This window comes from Dunckerocampus dactyliophorus, chromosome 15, assembly GCF_027744805.1.
Source record: "Dunckerocampus dactyliophorus isolate RoL2022-P2 chromosome 15, RoL_Ddac_1.1, whole genome shotgun sequence".
In the NCBI taxonomy this organism is placed as follows: domain Eukaryota; kingdom Metazoa; phylum Chordata; class Actinopteri; order Syngnathiformes; family Syngnathidae; genus Dunckerocampus; species Dunckerocampus dactyliophorus.
In genome coordinates this window covers 467986-483216 of record NC_072833.1, presented here as the reverse complement: position 1 = coordinate 483216, position 15231 = coordinate 467986, and the positions used below count along the sequence as shown (strand labels likewise).

The 15231-nt window shown below is 45.2% G+C and overlaps 1 protein-coding gene across 4 annotated transcripts in view; it reads right to left on the bottom strand.

The window, feature by feature from the left end:
• iqsec3a (IQ motif and Sec7 domain ArfGEF 3a) overlaps positions 1–15231 on the bottom strand; it is a 67017-nt gene that overhangs the window by 13936 nt on the left and 37850 nt on the right. For all 4 annotated transcript variants that reach the window (XM_054800260.1, XM_054800259.1, XM_054800261.1 and 1 more), the window contains exons 4-7: positions 13653–14821; positions 9151–9312; positions 6774–6896; positions 275–441 (exon numbers count right to left, since the gene is read on the bottom strand). In XM_054800260.1, the coding sequence (XP_054656235.1) occupies positions 275–441; positions 6774–6896; positions 9151–9312; positions 13653–14821 (1621 nt within the window). The remainder of the gene's footprint in view (positions 1–274; positions 442–6773; positions 6897–9150; positions 9313–13652; positions 14822–15231) is intronic.

The following is a 15231-nucleotide window of genomic DNA, read 5'->3' as shown; positions in this document are numbered from 1 at the left end:
TGATATTTCATTAGGGCAAATCAACCTGTACAGTTGGTCAAATCCTAACTTGTTCCAGTCCTTCGTACCTCCAGGTGTGTACAACCTACACTTACATCTACATTTATACAGTAGACAGAAAAGCATTATCGGTTATCGGTATCATATGGGTCTTGAGAAACAGAAAGTGCCAAAAAAGATATCATGCATCTCTAGTTTACACCTGAACGCAGCACAGGTCAAGGCCGGCATGTCATCAAGATGTTATACCACCTGAGAGTTTTTTCCTGTGTACCTCGGAGGTTGCGTATGAAGTCCTCCAACATCATCTTGCGGTCGGGCTTGATGTTGGGGCTGTACATGTCCGTGTTGAGCAGGATGATGGCGAAAGCCAGGATGAAGATGGTGTCCGGGTTGTGGAACTGCTGCACCACGTCGGGGTTGCACATACAGTAGCGCTGGCTGTCAGGGAGCAAGGAGAGATGGAAGAATAAATGTACATTTAATAGATCGAGCAAGGTTAAAACGTGAAGATTTCTCATTCAGAAAGAAAATGTCTCATGGACACGAGGCCTGGAATGATACATAAATAAGTGCATGGCTCAGATCAAGGGTACCCAAGTGTTACATTTAAAAATTCAAACTGGTGGATAGACCTTGATAATATTATCAACACAAACTTCAAACATTGCAAAACACACACCCAACATACCAGAGCTGGAGACATCGTCCATTTCCCATAGCAACCCTCCCAAGTTCACTCTTTCTTAAATGTAAAGTACATAACTCGGTGTCCACTCGGTGTTAGACTTTTGTTCAAATAATCTTATTTTACTCTTTTATACACAAAAAATCACTTTAGTTGCAGAGTTGAGTAATTATTCCATGAATATATACCATTGTAATCATCATGGGGTTTGTTTTTCCATGGAATTATGTTCTTCAAAACTTTCATCGGCAGGAGGACACGAAGGTGATGTACTTTTCACTAATGATTACACAACAGTTATTTCTTGTTATACTGAGAATATTTTAATAAAATACATTAGAAACCAATTTCAGACATCATTCTTTAATTCTAAGTAGAAGTCATGAAAAAATGATCAGAGAAAATATTGTTAATTTCACAACAAAAGTAGACATGCTTTACATGTAACATTTCAATGTCCAAATATAGACACTTTTTTACAACATAGCTGTGCTAGCGCAAAATAAAAACATGAACAGGCTTAATTTATGGTTTGGTAAGCTTCCTCACTCTATAAACGTCAGAGTGATAGGGATAGTACACATTGTTAGAACAACAACTTCAAATACTACTCAAGTGAAGTTGAAGACAGCAAAGGGTACCCTTGATCTGAGACATGCACATAAGTTAATCACACAATAAATGAAAATGAACATTTCCGTGTGCATGCGAGTCTGCTTTCCTCGTCTCTCTCCTCCAAACAGGCGGCAAGAGAGTTCACTCTGGGCATTGCTTACAGCACCTCGGCGCGTTTCTTCCATACATGAACGGAGTGAGTCCTTTTGTCACTCATACAGTGTCTTTGTGTAGGTGGGTGGAGGCGGGGCCGCTAGCATACACACAGAGTGTAACGTTGTAGAAATTATGTTAGAAGACTGCAATGCATTGTCGTATTTTATATTTTGTCATTGTGCTTTTCTTAAAAGTCTTGTTGAAATCTGGTCTTGTGAAGTGATTTAGAGTTATGGCTTTAAGTTGACTTCATGTGAATGTGTTGGACATGAAACCTCTCCCTTATGTCGCACAGGATTGAACGCACCACGCATCAGGGTGGTGCAATAAAGAAGGTGTTTATTTTCTGCACAGCTCCTTTCACCTCATCCCTATTTTGTTTGTTTTTGTTGACTCCCCATCCAGTGATGAAGTGTGCAGAGTCCTCAGCTGCAGTTAAGCTGCCAAACCTTTTATGTAAGCGCCCGGACAGAATAAATGAAAAATAGGGAAATGTCTTACTGAAATAAGCACCTCGTACTGAAGCTGGAGCTACAGTGTGTGCATCCATCGGAGAGGGATTATTTCACTCAAATGCATAAAGTATGAACACGGCCTGCGTGGAGCATCAATAAAACACCACAACTGCATATGAGGAGTGTGTGTGTGTGCGTGAGGTGTAATAGTTCATCATTTTCACACAGGAGGTTGAGGCACCGTTTTACAGGCCCACTGAGCTTCGTGATTGGGGTGTAATGTCTCTGTGGGACGTGAGGCTCACAGTATAGCAAATACACCCACTAATGACTTTGGATTACACGGTGCACGTATATTACAACTGAGCTTGGCTGTTTTGCGTACGTGAGCGTTTCTAAGTAGCCGTGACGTCACCTTGTGAACACCTCAATATTTGCAGCTGCAGAGTGAGGAAGCCTTTTTAGGATGCCAGATAAAAAATGCAAATGTGGAGTGGATATGTGGACTCATGCAGCAGCGTAGAGAGACTGCCGCTTGCCACTGATTTTTGGACATGTGACGACCCCCCTCCCCCCAAACACACACGCACATTCCTGCCCCTGTGTGTTTTTGGAGACGCATCCGAGCCCGGCAGGGGGCTGCGAAGGAACGAGGGTGCGACACGGAGCGCGAGTGGACGTTACGTAACGCTGGTTATTTATAAACCCTCCACCCTCTTTTGTTTTTCTGCCCTTTTCATTCCCCGTCGGTTTTTGTCTGCTCTCACGCCTCCTCTCCTCTAACACGCCGAGGCCTGGGCATTGCCGCTCGCCAAGGTCTCTGCCCGTGCTCTTTACCTCCTTGTCGTGCACCTCGGGCGACAGTGACATGTGATCGTTCATCCGGAGATGCCAGACAGATTCAACTAATGTTTATTTTGCCAGCTGGAAGATTTGTGAGTGTAGGGAAAGAACACTTTGGGATGCTAATATTTTGTCTTGGCGTGCTTATATGACTCGCTGTGCATTTTAATAGTACAGCCTTCCATTGTTTTCCACCGAGGGCCACGTACTGAAACATCAGACCAACCAAGACATTATACTATAGATCAGGGGTCACCAAGGTTTTTCCTTGTGAGAGCTACTTTTACAAAATGAAAATGGCCAAGAGCTACTCATTTTTCTAACATTTATTTTCAGTGCTTATTTTAAACCCAAACAAAGCGAATATACTTGTTTTACCAGAACATGAACAAAATGCTGGTGTCCACAACTCACATGTTGTATTTCACAAGGCATTTCTTTCTACTGTTCTTTCATTATTGACTGAACACCTGAATGAAAAGCAGGCTTGGGGCACCTCATGTGGTCGTGGGGGGCTACCGTTGGTGACCCCTGCTGTAGATACAGTCGTCCCTCGCAGTGCCGTGGTTCAATTAATTCACTTCAATTCCATGTATCGATGTAGCGACAAATCCCAGCAGCAGTTATGACTTTCACAAACGACAAACAGAAAAGCACCTGAAACCCCACATGAGCAAGCAGGAAAGAAACCTTGAACAGAACCCAGGCTCTGTGGGGCGACCGTCTGTCTCCACCGTTTGGGTTAGGATATAAAACTAGAGTAGAGGGACAGATGGTAGATAGATGGTAGGTCAGGCCAGAAGCCTTAGTCTTAGTCCAAGGAGCATAGAGGAGTGTCAGTGATACATACAGTACTGTATCAGCATATCAGGCCTCACTTCTAACTAGATGCTTTAGCAAAGACGTGACTTTTAAATAGGGCGAGGGTGTCTGCCCCCTGGATTGAGTCGGGGAGATGGTTCCACAACAGAAGAGCCTGATAACTAAATACAAAATACTCCCATTCTAGGAGTGGCAAGTCATTGTAAATTGTGGGAGCTGGGTGTTCTCCTGGGCAGACAGGGTTCTAGGAGCTCTTGAAGATATACTGGTGCCTGACCGTGTAGCGCTTTAGATGCCACAAGGGGAATTTTACACTCAACTCTAATTTTGACAGGCAACCAGTGCAGTGAGGCTAATACGGGTGAGATGTGATCTGTTCCTCTGGTTGCGGTTAAGACTGCTGTGGCAGTATTTCTTAGGGCAACCTATTCACAGAGAGTTACCAGAATCCACTGATTCTCAATTGTTTTCTGTCATGGCCCCACTTGGGGACAGAAATGTTTTCTCCCCCCCCCCCATTTGAAACACTACTGAGAAACTGATAACATCTATTTATTTATCTGTACTGGACAGACTGAAAGCATCCAAATGCAACAAAATGGAGAGCAGTGAAGCAAACAAGCGTATTCAAAAGTCAGATTGCATGCTGAGTACCACAAATTCATACATGTTGGCAGGTCTGCACTAATATTGAAAATCCTCCCTGCCTCTCAGCACCCCCTGACAGTTCACCGTGCCCCCAACCCCACGATTTGAGAAACAAAAGCTTCTGCATCTGGTTGTGGCAGGAATGTTCTGATTTTCTTTATGTTTGCTCAATGGAAGAATGTTGTTTTCGACACTTGTCGTATTTGGGAAGTGAAGGAAAGGTCCTGATGGAAGATGACACCAAGGTTCCTGCCTGTACTGTGGGCAGTAATATCATTTGCAAACTTGTCTCTGAGCTGCTGGGAACCAAGGACTATGACTTCAGTCTTATCTGAGTTTAATAGGTCACCCAGCTCCCAATGTCGTTAAGACACGCATGGGGTTTGGATTATCGCTCCCTCGCTATATCACGGTTTTGAAAAATGAATTACTAAATGATCGCTGTTTTGTGATTGACTATGGAGTATTATTGGTCACAAAAAATAGAAAGCAAAGTTTTATGTAGTATTCTGGCCAGTAGGTGTCAGTAATGTTCCATTAGGTTAGCGTCACACCCCGGCACGTCCCACATCATAGAGTGAAAAGTTCTCCTCCCTGTCTGTGTGTATGCTAGCGGCCCCGCCTCCACCCACCGAATGACTGACAAAAGGGCTCACTCCGTTTACAAAACCAATGCCCAGAGTGAACTCTCTGAGACGAGGAAAACAGACACGCAGGCACCTGACTGGCAAAATGATCCAGTTCATTTTCATTTATTGCGTGATTCATTCATTCATCATCATGATCCCTGGCCTTGTGCCAACGATACTTCTTTTTTCTGAATGACAAATCTTGTCATGTTTTAATTTCGCGGGACACGGGATCGTCTGAAACCCCCAGTAGACACACAAAATGTTTTCACTTTGGAGTTTACTGACTTCCGTTGTCTGTGGTTTAGACACTCATTCCTGTGTGTGAGGTTATTTTAAGGGGGCGGTTTAGTGACACTGACTGCTTTACATTGTATCAAAGTGTTGTTTCTTTAGTCCCGTAAAATAATCCAACATTTGTAGAAATGTGAGGGGTTTACACGTTTTGGAGGGACCACGTATCTCATTGGTTGCGTGTGTCACGGTGGCGCGTGGTCGTGATCCTAGGAGGCAGAGGCAAGTGGAAGTGCAGGTCATTAGCTACGAGCAGGTGCAGGTAGTCACAATGGACACACAAGGCGACAGAGCAAAAAGGCTGTGTGAAAGGTAAGCACTGTGTAAGGTAAGCACTGGAGGGATTAGATAACTAAGACTGAGGAGCAGAAAATACTGACAACTCAAGGCATGCAGCACTGACAGGCTTGGCTGGGCTTAAGACTCCACATGGTTCTTAACTGCAGCCAGATGTTGCACACTGCCAAAGCGGCGCAAAATGGCTGCACTTAACAAATAACAAAAAACAGAAAGGCATACCATAATAAGCGCGTAGAACAGGAACTAAGGAAATAAAGGAAAACACAGACCACAGCGTCACACCGAGCGTGACAATGTCCAGGCTAACTTAGCATACGCAGCACACGCGGTACAATCCATGGGAGACTCCTCTCTAATAGATAAGACCTGAGAATACAATGACCTGGATGATAGACAGATACTTTATGTCTATCTATGTAATAATGGCAGGAATCATCACCCTTGAGGCAGCAGTGGTGTTCAAGATCCTGCTGTAAATGATGATGATGATGATGGCTGGGTTTGCTTGAGAGACGAGGAAGAGTATTACAGTGGATCAGACATTTTGATGAGCTGGTATGGTGGAGACGTCATAAGATGAGTCAATTTACTCCCATCACAAAGTTTGGGTCATACTGATGTTTGTCATGTACAGTATGTCTTTATCGCTAAACATTTTTAAGCTGCAACCTTTTGAAATAGTGTAGACAAAAATGTATTTCCTAAGTAGACATTGATGTCTATTGATTGAATTATTGTTGATAAAAATGTAACTGGTGCTCACACATGCTGTAGTATACAAACAGCTTTCACCAGCCAGGGTCAACAGCAGATACGCCATAGAATGTAGTCAAAACACACCCAACTATCACCTGCTGGTGTCACCGTACTTCGTCAAGGAATCCGGGAGGAAGTTCACTTTGGAGAGACTGGTGCCAATGGTCTGACCAAAACAATTATAAAATGGGACCATTGATCGGGACCTGTTGGTCTTCCTTCGGAGAGGAGGCGGAAGGCATACATGGCAAGAGAATCAGTCCGGAGCTCCGTAGCTGTGAAGTGATTCTGTCTGTCTTGATTTTCACTACTTTCTGTAAATCTAATCTGGTGTGTGAGTCTTCTTTCCTTCTCATAAATGGAGATTAACGAACACGTAAGGGGGAGGTGAAATTGGCCAAGTGGTCCTTTGACCTTTAGTAGGTTGTGGAGAACTTCATCTCCAACAATTGTCATGTCAAAACTCTGGCACCTCAAGGGTTAATTTAGGTATAAGGTGGGACTTGTAAAACTCAACTTACATCTCCGTCGTAGGAATGGAACTCCAACGTGTGATGACCAAATTACCTGAAGGCCTCAATGAGACGTTCCACCTTCTGCGCCTCTCCCTGGACACGAATGTGGGCCTGGAACTTCCTCAGCGCGTCGTCCAGCTCCATGCCCGAAAAATCCATCTCGTCCACCACGCAGCTGTTGAGCAGAGGGAAGGAGAGGCAGGTAGGGAGGGAGGTGCGAGGGGGGCATATAATGAGCCAAACGTAGTAAGTGTGCTGGGAATCTACGCTGAGATAAGAGCTCTCCTTTAATTTAACACACATGCACGCAGGAGGATGAAGGAGGATGAAGATGCAGCTGGCAAGAAAGGCGGCGCAATCCCTCCGAGCGGAAAATCCTCCTCGCACCTGACAACTAAATCTTAATTACCTTAATTGAAAAAAACAAAAAAACTGAGTGAGTTCAGAGTGAGGTGAATACCAGACATGGTCAACATGTTCCATGCAACAGTGCTCGCTGTTAACTGGCAGCCATGCTTGTTGATGGACCCTCTCCTCCTCTGTCACTCCTTGTTTACACAACATGCTGTGCAGCTGCCCCCTTCCCCTCACATCTATTGATGCCCCCCTGTTAACATGGCAGTATACACAACCTGGCAGGGCGGGATGCAGCTTTAAAACTTAGGTTTTTATGAAGGAGCCTTGGCAGACGCCACATGGGATCGTGAAGCAACATGGAGGCAGACGCAAGCGTACTTTCAGCAGAGAGTTCTGCAAGGCACTATTTGCTTGAACTGACGTTTCTTGTTTATGCATGACGCACAGCTAGCTTGCCAAAGGGAACACATTAGAGCAGGGGTCACTATACTGTGCAGTATTTCAAGTCATAGCATCAAGAATTTATTGATTTATTTCAAGTATAATTGAGGTAGTGAGGTTATTTACAATATTGTCAAGCTAATGCGGTGTTCCCTCGCTCCATCGCGTTTCCCCTTTCACAGACTTGGTGTTTCGCAGACTTTTGTTGTGCAATTTTAGTGCTTTGTCTTTTTTTTTTTTTTTTACAGCGTATGAATGCTGTTACAGGATCACCTGGCCCTTTAAGAACTGCATTAAGTTGAGTGTTCCGTGCTTTAGCACGAGGTAGCAGTTTCTCTTTCTCTTTTATTCTCTCTCTTCTGTCTGCACCGCCCATTGACTTCTGCATCCTGATTGGCTGTTGGTATGCATTCGCACTAATGGATTAGATGTTATGTAGTGCTTTTTAAGGCACCCAAAGCTTCACAATGAAGTGAAGCCATCATTCATTCACTCCTCAGTGAATGAATGGTGATGGTAATGCACATCTGTAGCTACAGCTGCCCTGGGGTAGGCTGCCAATTCAAGCCTACGGCCTCCCCGACCACCGGTTTCTGGACGGCCTGAGCTGCTGCCGCCTCAAACCTTTTCTTCTCATCCGAAAAGAAGTTAAAAAAATGTTAGTGAACAGCTCTCGTCAACGTCCCACCACTCCTGCCTCTGACATCCACCCACACGGTTCCTTGGAACAGACGTCACGACAAGCAAAGGCGTTAAGATGAGCACGCTCGTGATGTGCTGATCCATACTGAAAAATCGATACTTCTGATTCCAGCTCGTCATGCTCTAAAGTTGATTCTCAAATCAAAATATCAATACTTTTCATACTTCAAATATATAATTGTGTCTGCTGTGTTGTATATTAGCTTGGCTATATTGTAAATCACCCCGCTAGCTCAATGTACAAAGTCAATCAATAAACGACTATGATGTCTGGATTCTTTGTGCTATGACTTGAAATACTGTACACTACTTATTCACCTTTACCACACACATTAGCTGTATTTGCACAAAGTATCGGTATCTCTGATACCAGCCTGAATCTTAGCCAGTATCAGATTGGAATTGAAATCAGTGGTATCACACATCACTAGAGCACACACCGCAGCAATCTTTACTTCCGCAAACACACGCAAACACCTCACTTTCGTGAGTTGACATTAACAAGTTGCACTTTTTTGTGTCATGTGAACAAAGAAAAAAAAATCTGAATCGGGCATCATACCCTGCAGTGTGAAGGTTGGTCAAGTCTCGCACGGCAAACCCCGCCTCCCCATGACGTATAGGTGGGATGTACGGTACCCGACCTGATTGTTCAGACTGCAGAACATCAGACACTTGTGGGATTTACGTCCGCATACGAACGAGGCCTGAGTTGCATTTGAAAACATGGGAATTGTACTGTTCACACGGACATGAAAAGGTCAGATACAGGTCACTACGGAGCCAAAACTGACCTGCAGTTTGAAAGTAGCCTTTGTTGCCCTCCCCACCAATGATTTGTGTAAAAGTCACAGCGCTTGTCTCTCACACGCTTCTCTCCGGCTGCACAACCGGCACGAGGGATGCATCAATGCAAACTCTGAACTTACTCGAGGACGTCCCTGTTGAAGGGCTTCTTGCTGTTGCCCAGGAACTCCCCGATCATCTGCCGACTCAGACCTTTCCTCTGCAGCAGGAAGTGGGCCACACCAATGGGGGTGTCGGGGATGAAGCCTCGTGAGATCAGGAACTGGAGGCCCTTGTCAGGATTCCTGATGTGGCAATGAGAAAAGGGGAAATTGCAGGTAATATTCTCAGTTTGTCCACAGGATTTTAAAGCTTTTACAGAGCAGAGGTGCTCCAGGGACTCTCCGGCATTAGTGCCGTCCTTCTGGTCTCCTTTTACATAACAGAGCGCCTGTCCTGGCTAATGGCTAATGGGTTTAGCTAGGTGAGGATAGATGGTCATGGCGGGTGATAAAGGGCAAGGGGGGGCTGGGAGAGGTCCAGACAGAGCAGATGTGAGCAAATGGCAGCGCGACTACAGCGTGCGAGACAACAAGGCGGGCATCTGCAGCCATGCGCTCGGCTTCCGACGCTCGCCCACTCTCCTGACTGCGCCGTGTCTCTCTCCCTCTCTGAGCAAACTTGGCAGATGACTCGATGTTTTCCCAGCAACACACGGATGATCCCACATGGTGATTAGCATTTGTGATGATGCTGTGAGGGGAGGCAACTCAAGATGAGTGTGCCCAATTTTGCTGTTATTTCAAAACGCAAGCCATAAACGCTCCTGACTTTTTCTACTCAATTCTACTAAATCCCAAAGAGCCTTGATGGTTGCCGTGTCGGGTTTGGTGAGAACACATGCTTCCTCCGTTCACCATCTGGAGGCCGGCACTTGTAATTACTCGCAGGGTCATTTAGCACCGCGGGCAGGATGATGCAGGCCAGGTTTGTGTGAGCACATAAGCACACACACACGTGTATCTTTCTCTACTGCTAGGCCTGTCATCATTAGGTGTGGTGTGTTTGTAAAATCCCAAACGCCCGATCCCAAAAATTTACGGTTTTTTGCATGAGAGGCAAAATGAGGTAATGACACAATTGCACACTAATGGATGTGACTTTTACAGCAGCTTTAAGCCCTAAAAATGGCCACAATGTGCATTTGATAAGAGCTGGGCATGTGAATTTCAGTGGAAAAAACACACGACAGGAAGGAGGAAGTGAAAGATCGTGGAGGAGTGTAGCGTGAAGAAGATTCGGCATTGGAGGCAAATTTTAACACATGCACATAGTTTAGTTCCAAATGTGAACATTGTAAATAGTTCATGGTGTTATATTTGTAAATAAATGGTTATTTTGATGTAAAACAACCCCTTTTTTAATGTTGTTTATGTTGGTATAGTTGTTTAGGTAGTCCACCTGTCACAACAGCAACAAATATTTGTGTCAAAGTGAAAGTTATGCTTGAAATCGAGGGAAAGGCTTCTTGAATACAGTAAGAATAAAAACCTTAAATACCTTATTTAAGGTTTTTATTCCTTAAATACTGTATTTAAGGTTTTTATTCTTACTGTATTTAAGGCCTAGACTACCAGCACTTGTTAGTTCGCTGACGAAGCTCTTCGGATGAGGAGCGAAACGTCCGACACCTTCTTCACAGAAGTACAGATGACGTCTCAAGAAGCCTTTCCCTCCATGGACAACTCCTGTACGACTGAGAGCCTACACAGACGTTATGCTTGAAATGTATCTTCTCACAAAAAGCTGGTTTTGTAGTCAGGAACTGATATTTTCCTGAAACGTACCTATGTTCTACTGCTGATTACTAAAGAACGCAAAAAGTCTTTTCCTGATGAAAGACGGGAGTCTAATGTTTCTTTGGTAGGTTCCATGTTTATATAGCCGGAAAACACAATATTCTGTGGGTCCTGAAAGATCAGTCAAAATGTTCTAAAATGGCCGTTAGTGAAGGGGTGGTCTTATCGAAAAATGGCTAGGATTGAATGAGTCAATCAGCGGTGCATGGCTACAGCTAACCGCCCCAGTCTCCCTACTGAATCACTCAGCACTATGACGCACCCTCTGCTGGCGTAAACATGTCATTACACTGTCACAATTACTACATACAGTACAGTACACACAAAATAGTACTTAGTAAGGTTCAGTTATTCACAAAAAATGTGTGGGGATGAATTTTTTAATTTATTATCGCAAGACAGTTTTTTGTCACGTAGAACTCGTGAGACCCCTAGTAAATAATGTGAAAAACAGTAATATGTATAATATTCCTGACTCTGTGGTGGCGAGAGAGGAGGAAAACAGACACGCATGCACATGGCAACGTATTGAAGCCAACTAAATTATCCAGTTCATTTTCATTTCTTTATTTATTTAGGATTTTTAGTCACGTTGTCTACTAAATACTAGTTATAAAATGCGTTTTTTTCACTGGTTCTCTCTGCAGTTGAGTAAACACATAACCCAGGCCGCTTTCTCAGCAAAAAATAGCATATTTAGTGATGTTCAATGTAGGAAAAAAATTGACTTTTATAAATATACAGCCAGAAAACATCCCTAAAATGAAAGTTGAATAACATAAATAATACAAAAAGAGTCAAATATATTTATGGTAATACAGCATTTTTTTAAACAAAATGATTTACCTATTAAATACATTTATATACATACTGTATAATACTACAATAAAAAGGTCATTGTGCACTCCACAGCTCAGTAAATATCTGGGCCACCATTTGAGCAAAAACCAGGGTATTTACAGTTTAACAGTGTCAAAATGACCACAGTGAACACCTACAAAGCTTTGTATGTGCGTTAGCATCTTTTATTTAATGGTGACTCATCCTTAGAACTTTACCACAGCCCACTCAGATGTTGATTCAACGCTACGGCGATGAAACAAAGCGAGCGTCACACACACTGCAACGTGTCACTCTGATATAAACGCACATACTACCTGCCTCCTCTCATTGGCCGCTACATCTCCCCCTCGTGTGTCCTTGACACCCTCCCGTCTCCGCCGGTGTGCCGTCGTTGTCATGCCATCCACGCTCGAGGTGCAAACTTTTATCTCGCTCACTACCCCTTTCCCGCGCTTTACCTTGCATGGCTTACCCACATGCATGCACCCTTTTCTTTCATTCCACGCTTACACCACCTGGTAAAGGTTCTAACCTGCAGCTAGCAGGCCTGTTTAAGATGCAGGGCATACGTTGTTGCAGTTGAGTGTGCTGGATGGAGCTCATCAGCCTCCAGCTTGATTTGCCTGTTTCTACCGTGGAGATCTTCCCTTGCAGCCAGTTGATTAAAAGTGTGCCAGATTGCAATCACACCTTATTCATATCATTAACACTCGAACTCCCTAGGCAGTCATTTTGACTGTTTTCAAAATTTGCAATGTCATAACTTGGTTAAAAAAAACCCTATGTACCCATAGGACCCTGACTTTTCCTAAATGTGTGTATATTTTATTCTAACGTTGCTTTATCATTAAAATTTCAAAACACAAAAGAGATCTGAGTGTTACTACCTCGAATGACCACAGCAGTCAAATTGACTGCCTGCTTTTTACAGGGGGTGTCATATTTCACTATTTGCTACATTTTTCCCGTCCTTCCTCCTGCTCTATTGGCTGTTTGTTTTTTATGCTCTGTGATGCTAAAACCTAGCTATAGCTTCACTCTAAACCCAAGAGAGACAAAAATGACAAGTAGAAAGAAGGTGACAGCTATGGAGGCTTTAGCCTTGCTTCAGAGAAAATGGTTGCAGTTCGAGCTTGCATGTGTAATTGCAGAGAAGTGTTGTTGTGTCAATTCAATCAAACACTCCATCACTATAGTTTTCATTTAGTGTTCTGATGGGTTTTTTACCTATTCCACCAATTTATTTTTAGATCTCTTTAATGATAATCCAAATTATATACAAAGAGTCAAAATGACTGCTATGGTCATTCTAGTAGTTGCAGAGTTCTGGTAGACCGAGTGTTAAATATGACGCCTGTGAACGCTTATTGATGACCTTTTTCAAATGTACAAATGGGTCTTGATCCAGCTGCCACTCTGACTCTGACGTTTTTTTCCCTGGATACATTTTAGCATTATTAGCGGTATTAGCATTAAAAGTGTTGAACATTACAAAAACACCCATCATGCTTGTGTGCTGTAATTATTACCCACAGCATCCTCCTTGTTTCGAGCGTCACGCTGCCAAGCACTAGCTAATCGGCTTTGCTGCACATTCTAGATGTGCGGGACAAGCCGTAATTGGGGCAATATCTCCACAAAATCTTGTTCGCGCCCTGAAGGATTTTTGTTTCCCCCCCTGCATGTGGACATGTTGTGACGAGAGCTTTGACAGACACGTATTGAAATGTTACAGACGTTTTGAGCCCAGCTCCCGAGGTGATGATGCATGCGACACTAAAGCAGCTTCTAATTGCATCCCAGGCTGGAAGGCCGCTAATGACAGGTTTAGCCTTTGTGGATCACTGATGGTTATTTTCTGGATTTATGTCTTGTTTAATCCCACTAAGTGAGAGCCAGCGGTGCTACTACTGCCCCTTAAGAAGTGTTTGGTGGTTACTCACACGTTGAAGAGGTTGAGGCCGATGCGGTAGAGGCGCTTCCTCATGACGTCGGTGGACAGGGTGGGTGACTTGCAGCTGGCGGGGTTCTCACAGTGGTAGCGGGGCAGGCTGAGGATCATGGCCTGCAGCGCCTCCTTGGAGGAGGCCTCCGACGTGGAGCGGGCCTCCGTGGAAGCGCTGCTGCTGCTCATCTGTTCTGAGCTGTTGTCGACCGTCTCCGAGCCGCTGGAAGTCAAGCGGAGCGGCTCGGCCACAGCCGGGGGAGGTTTTGGGGGTTCCGGCGGGGGCGGCGCCACCACCGCAACCTCCTCGGTGACGTGCTGGGGAGCTGTTTTGTGTGCAGTGGTCAAGGGCGGCAGGTCCTCCCCCGTGAGCTCCTCCTCGCTTGGCGGTGGAGCGGGGAACTCAACATCCTGATCACATGGGTCCAAGTCTATTTCCGGGGGAGGTGGGTGCTCTAGAGGGGGTAGCGGGGGCTCTATGGGCTCAGCGGTTGGGGGAGCAGGCGGTTCTTGTGAGGGGTCTGAGATGGGAGTAGAGTTTGCCGCGATGGAAGCTCCATCTTGCTGAGTGCAGCTGCCCAGCGTGACGGAAGCGGACGACTCCATGACGGAAGACGAAACCCGAAAGTTCTGGCTGTCGATCTGGACCGTCACATCTCGGAAGGCCATCATGAGCTTACTTGCACTTTTTGACAGATCACTCGGGTCCACCGGGCCTTGAAGAACGGCCGACTCTCCCTCTCCTGCCCCTGCTGCTGCACTGAACTGATAAGCGCCGCCCTCTTGCAGCGAGCACATGGTCTTTAAGCTCCAGTTGCTGAGCGCATCGTCTATGGACTTTGCCAGCGACTGGACCTGCTCAGTGAAAGAGTCTTCCAGGTCGGTGAGGGATCCGCCCACCGTGGTGGGCAGCGATGGCGACCTCACCAGGGGAATGCCCGCCAGGTTGCAGCCTTCTGCCAGGGCCCGTTCAGCCGAGAAGCCCTCGGTGTTCTGCACGCGCACCTTGCGCAGGGAGATGCGGCGCGGCATCCGACTCTCCAGCAGGGAGTTGCGGATCTTCTCAAAGTTCTTGCTGAGCTGGTACTGGCGGAAGGCGGTCTGGATCTTGCAGGCGGCGCGGCGGGAAATGAGGTGGCCGCCATATTTGTGCTCTAACATTTCGATCTGGAAGGAATGAAAGAGAGGAGATAAAGTGATGGCTGATGGACTCGTGAGGTAAAGGTGTGTTCACAAGTCTTCAAAGTCAAGACGGGTGCAAATGCAGACTCTTTTAGAGTGCATCTACATGTCCCTTCTCCTGTGAGTGCAGACACGGATGAATGGCTAAGACAGGGGTGGCCATTATGTCGATGGCGAGCTAACGGTAGATCGCCAAGGTAGTTTGGGTCGATGGCATAACCGTCACTTTGTAGTTGTCATATGACATCAGTCAGCTGACATAAAGCTCCCCTCCTGATTCACGCTCGCTCCCCCGCAGCGTTTCAAGCTACACACGAATCATCAATCATCTTTATGATTGTGACTATGGATGAACTAACTCTGTTCTAAGATGTCTATATCTATAACTAAAGTTT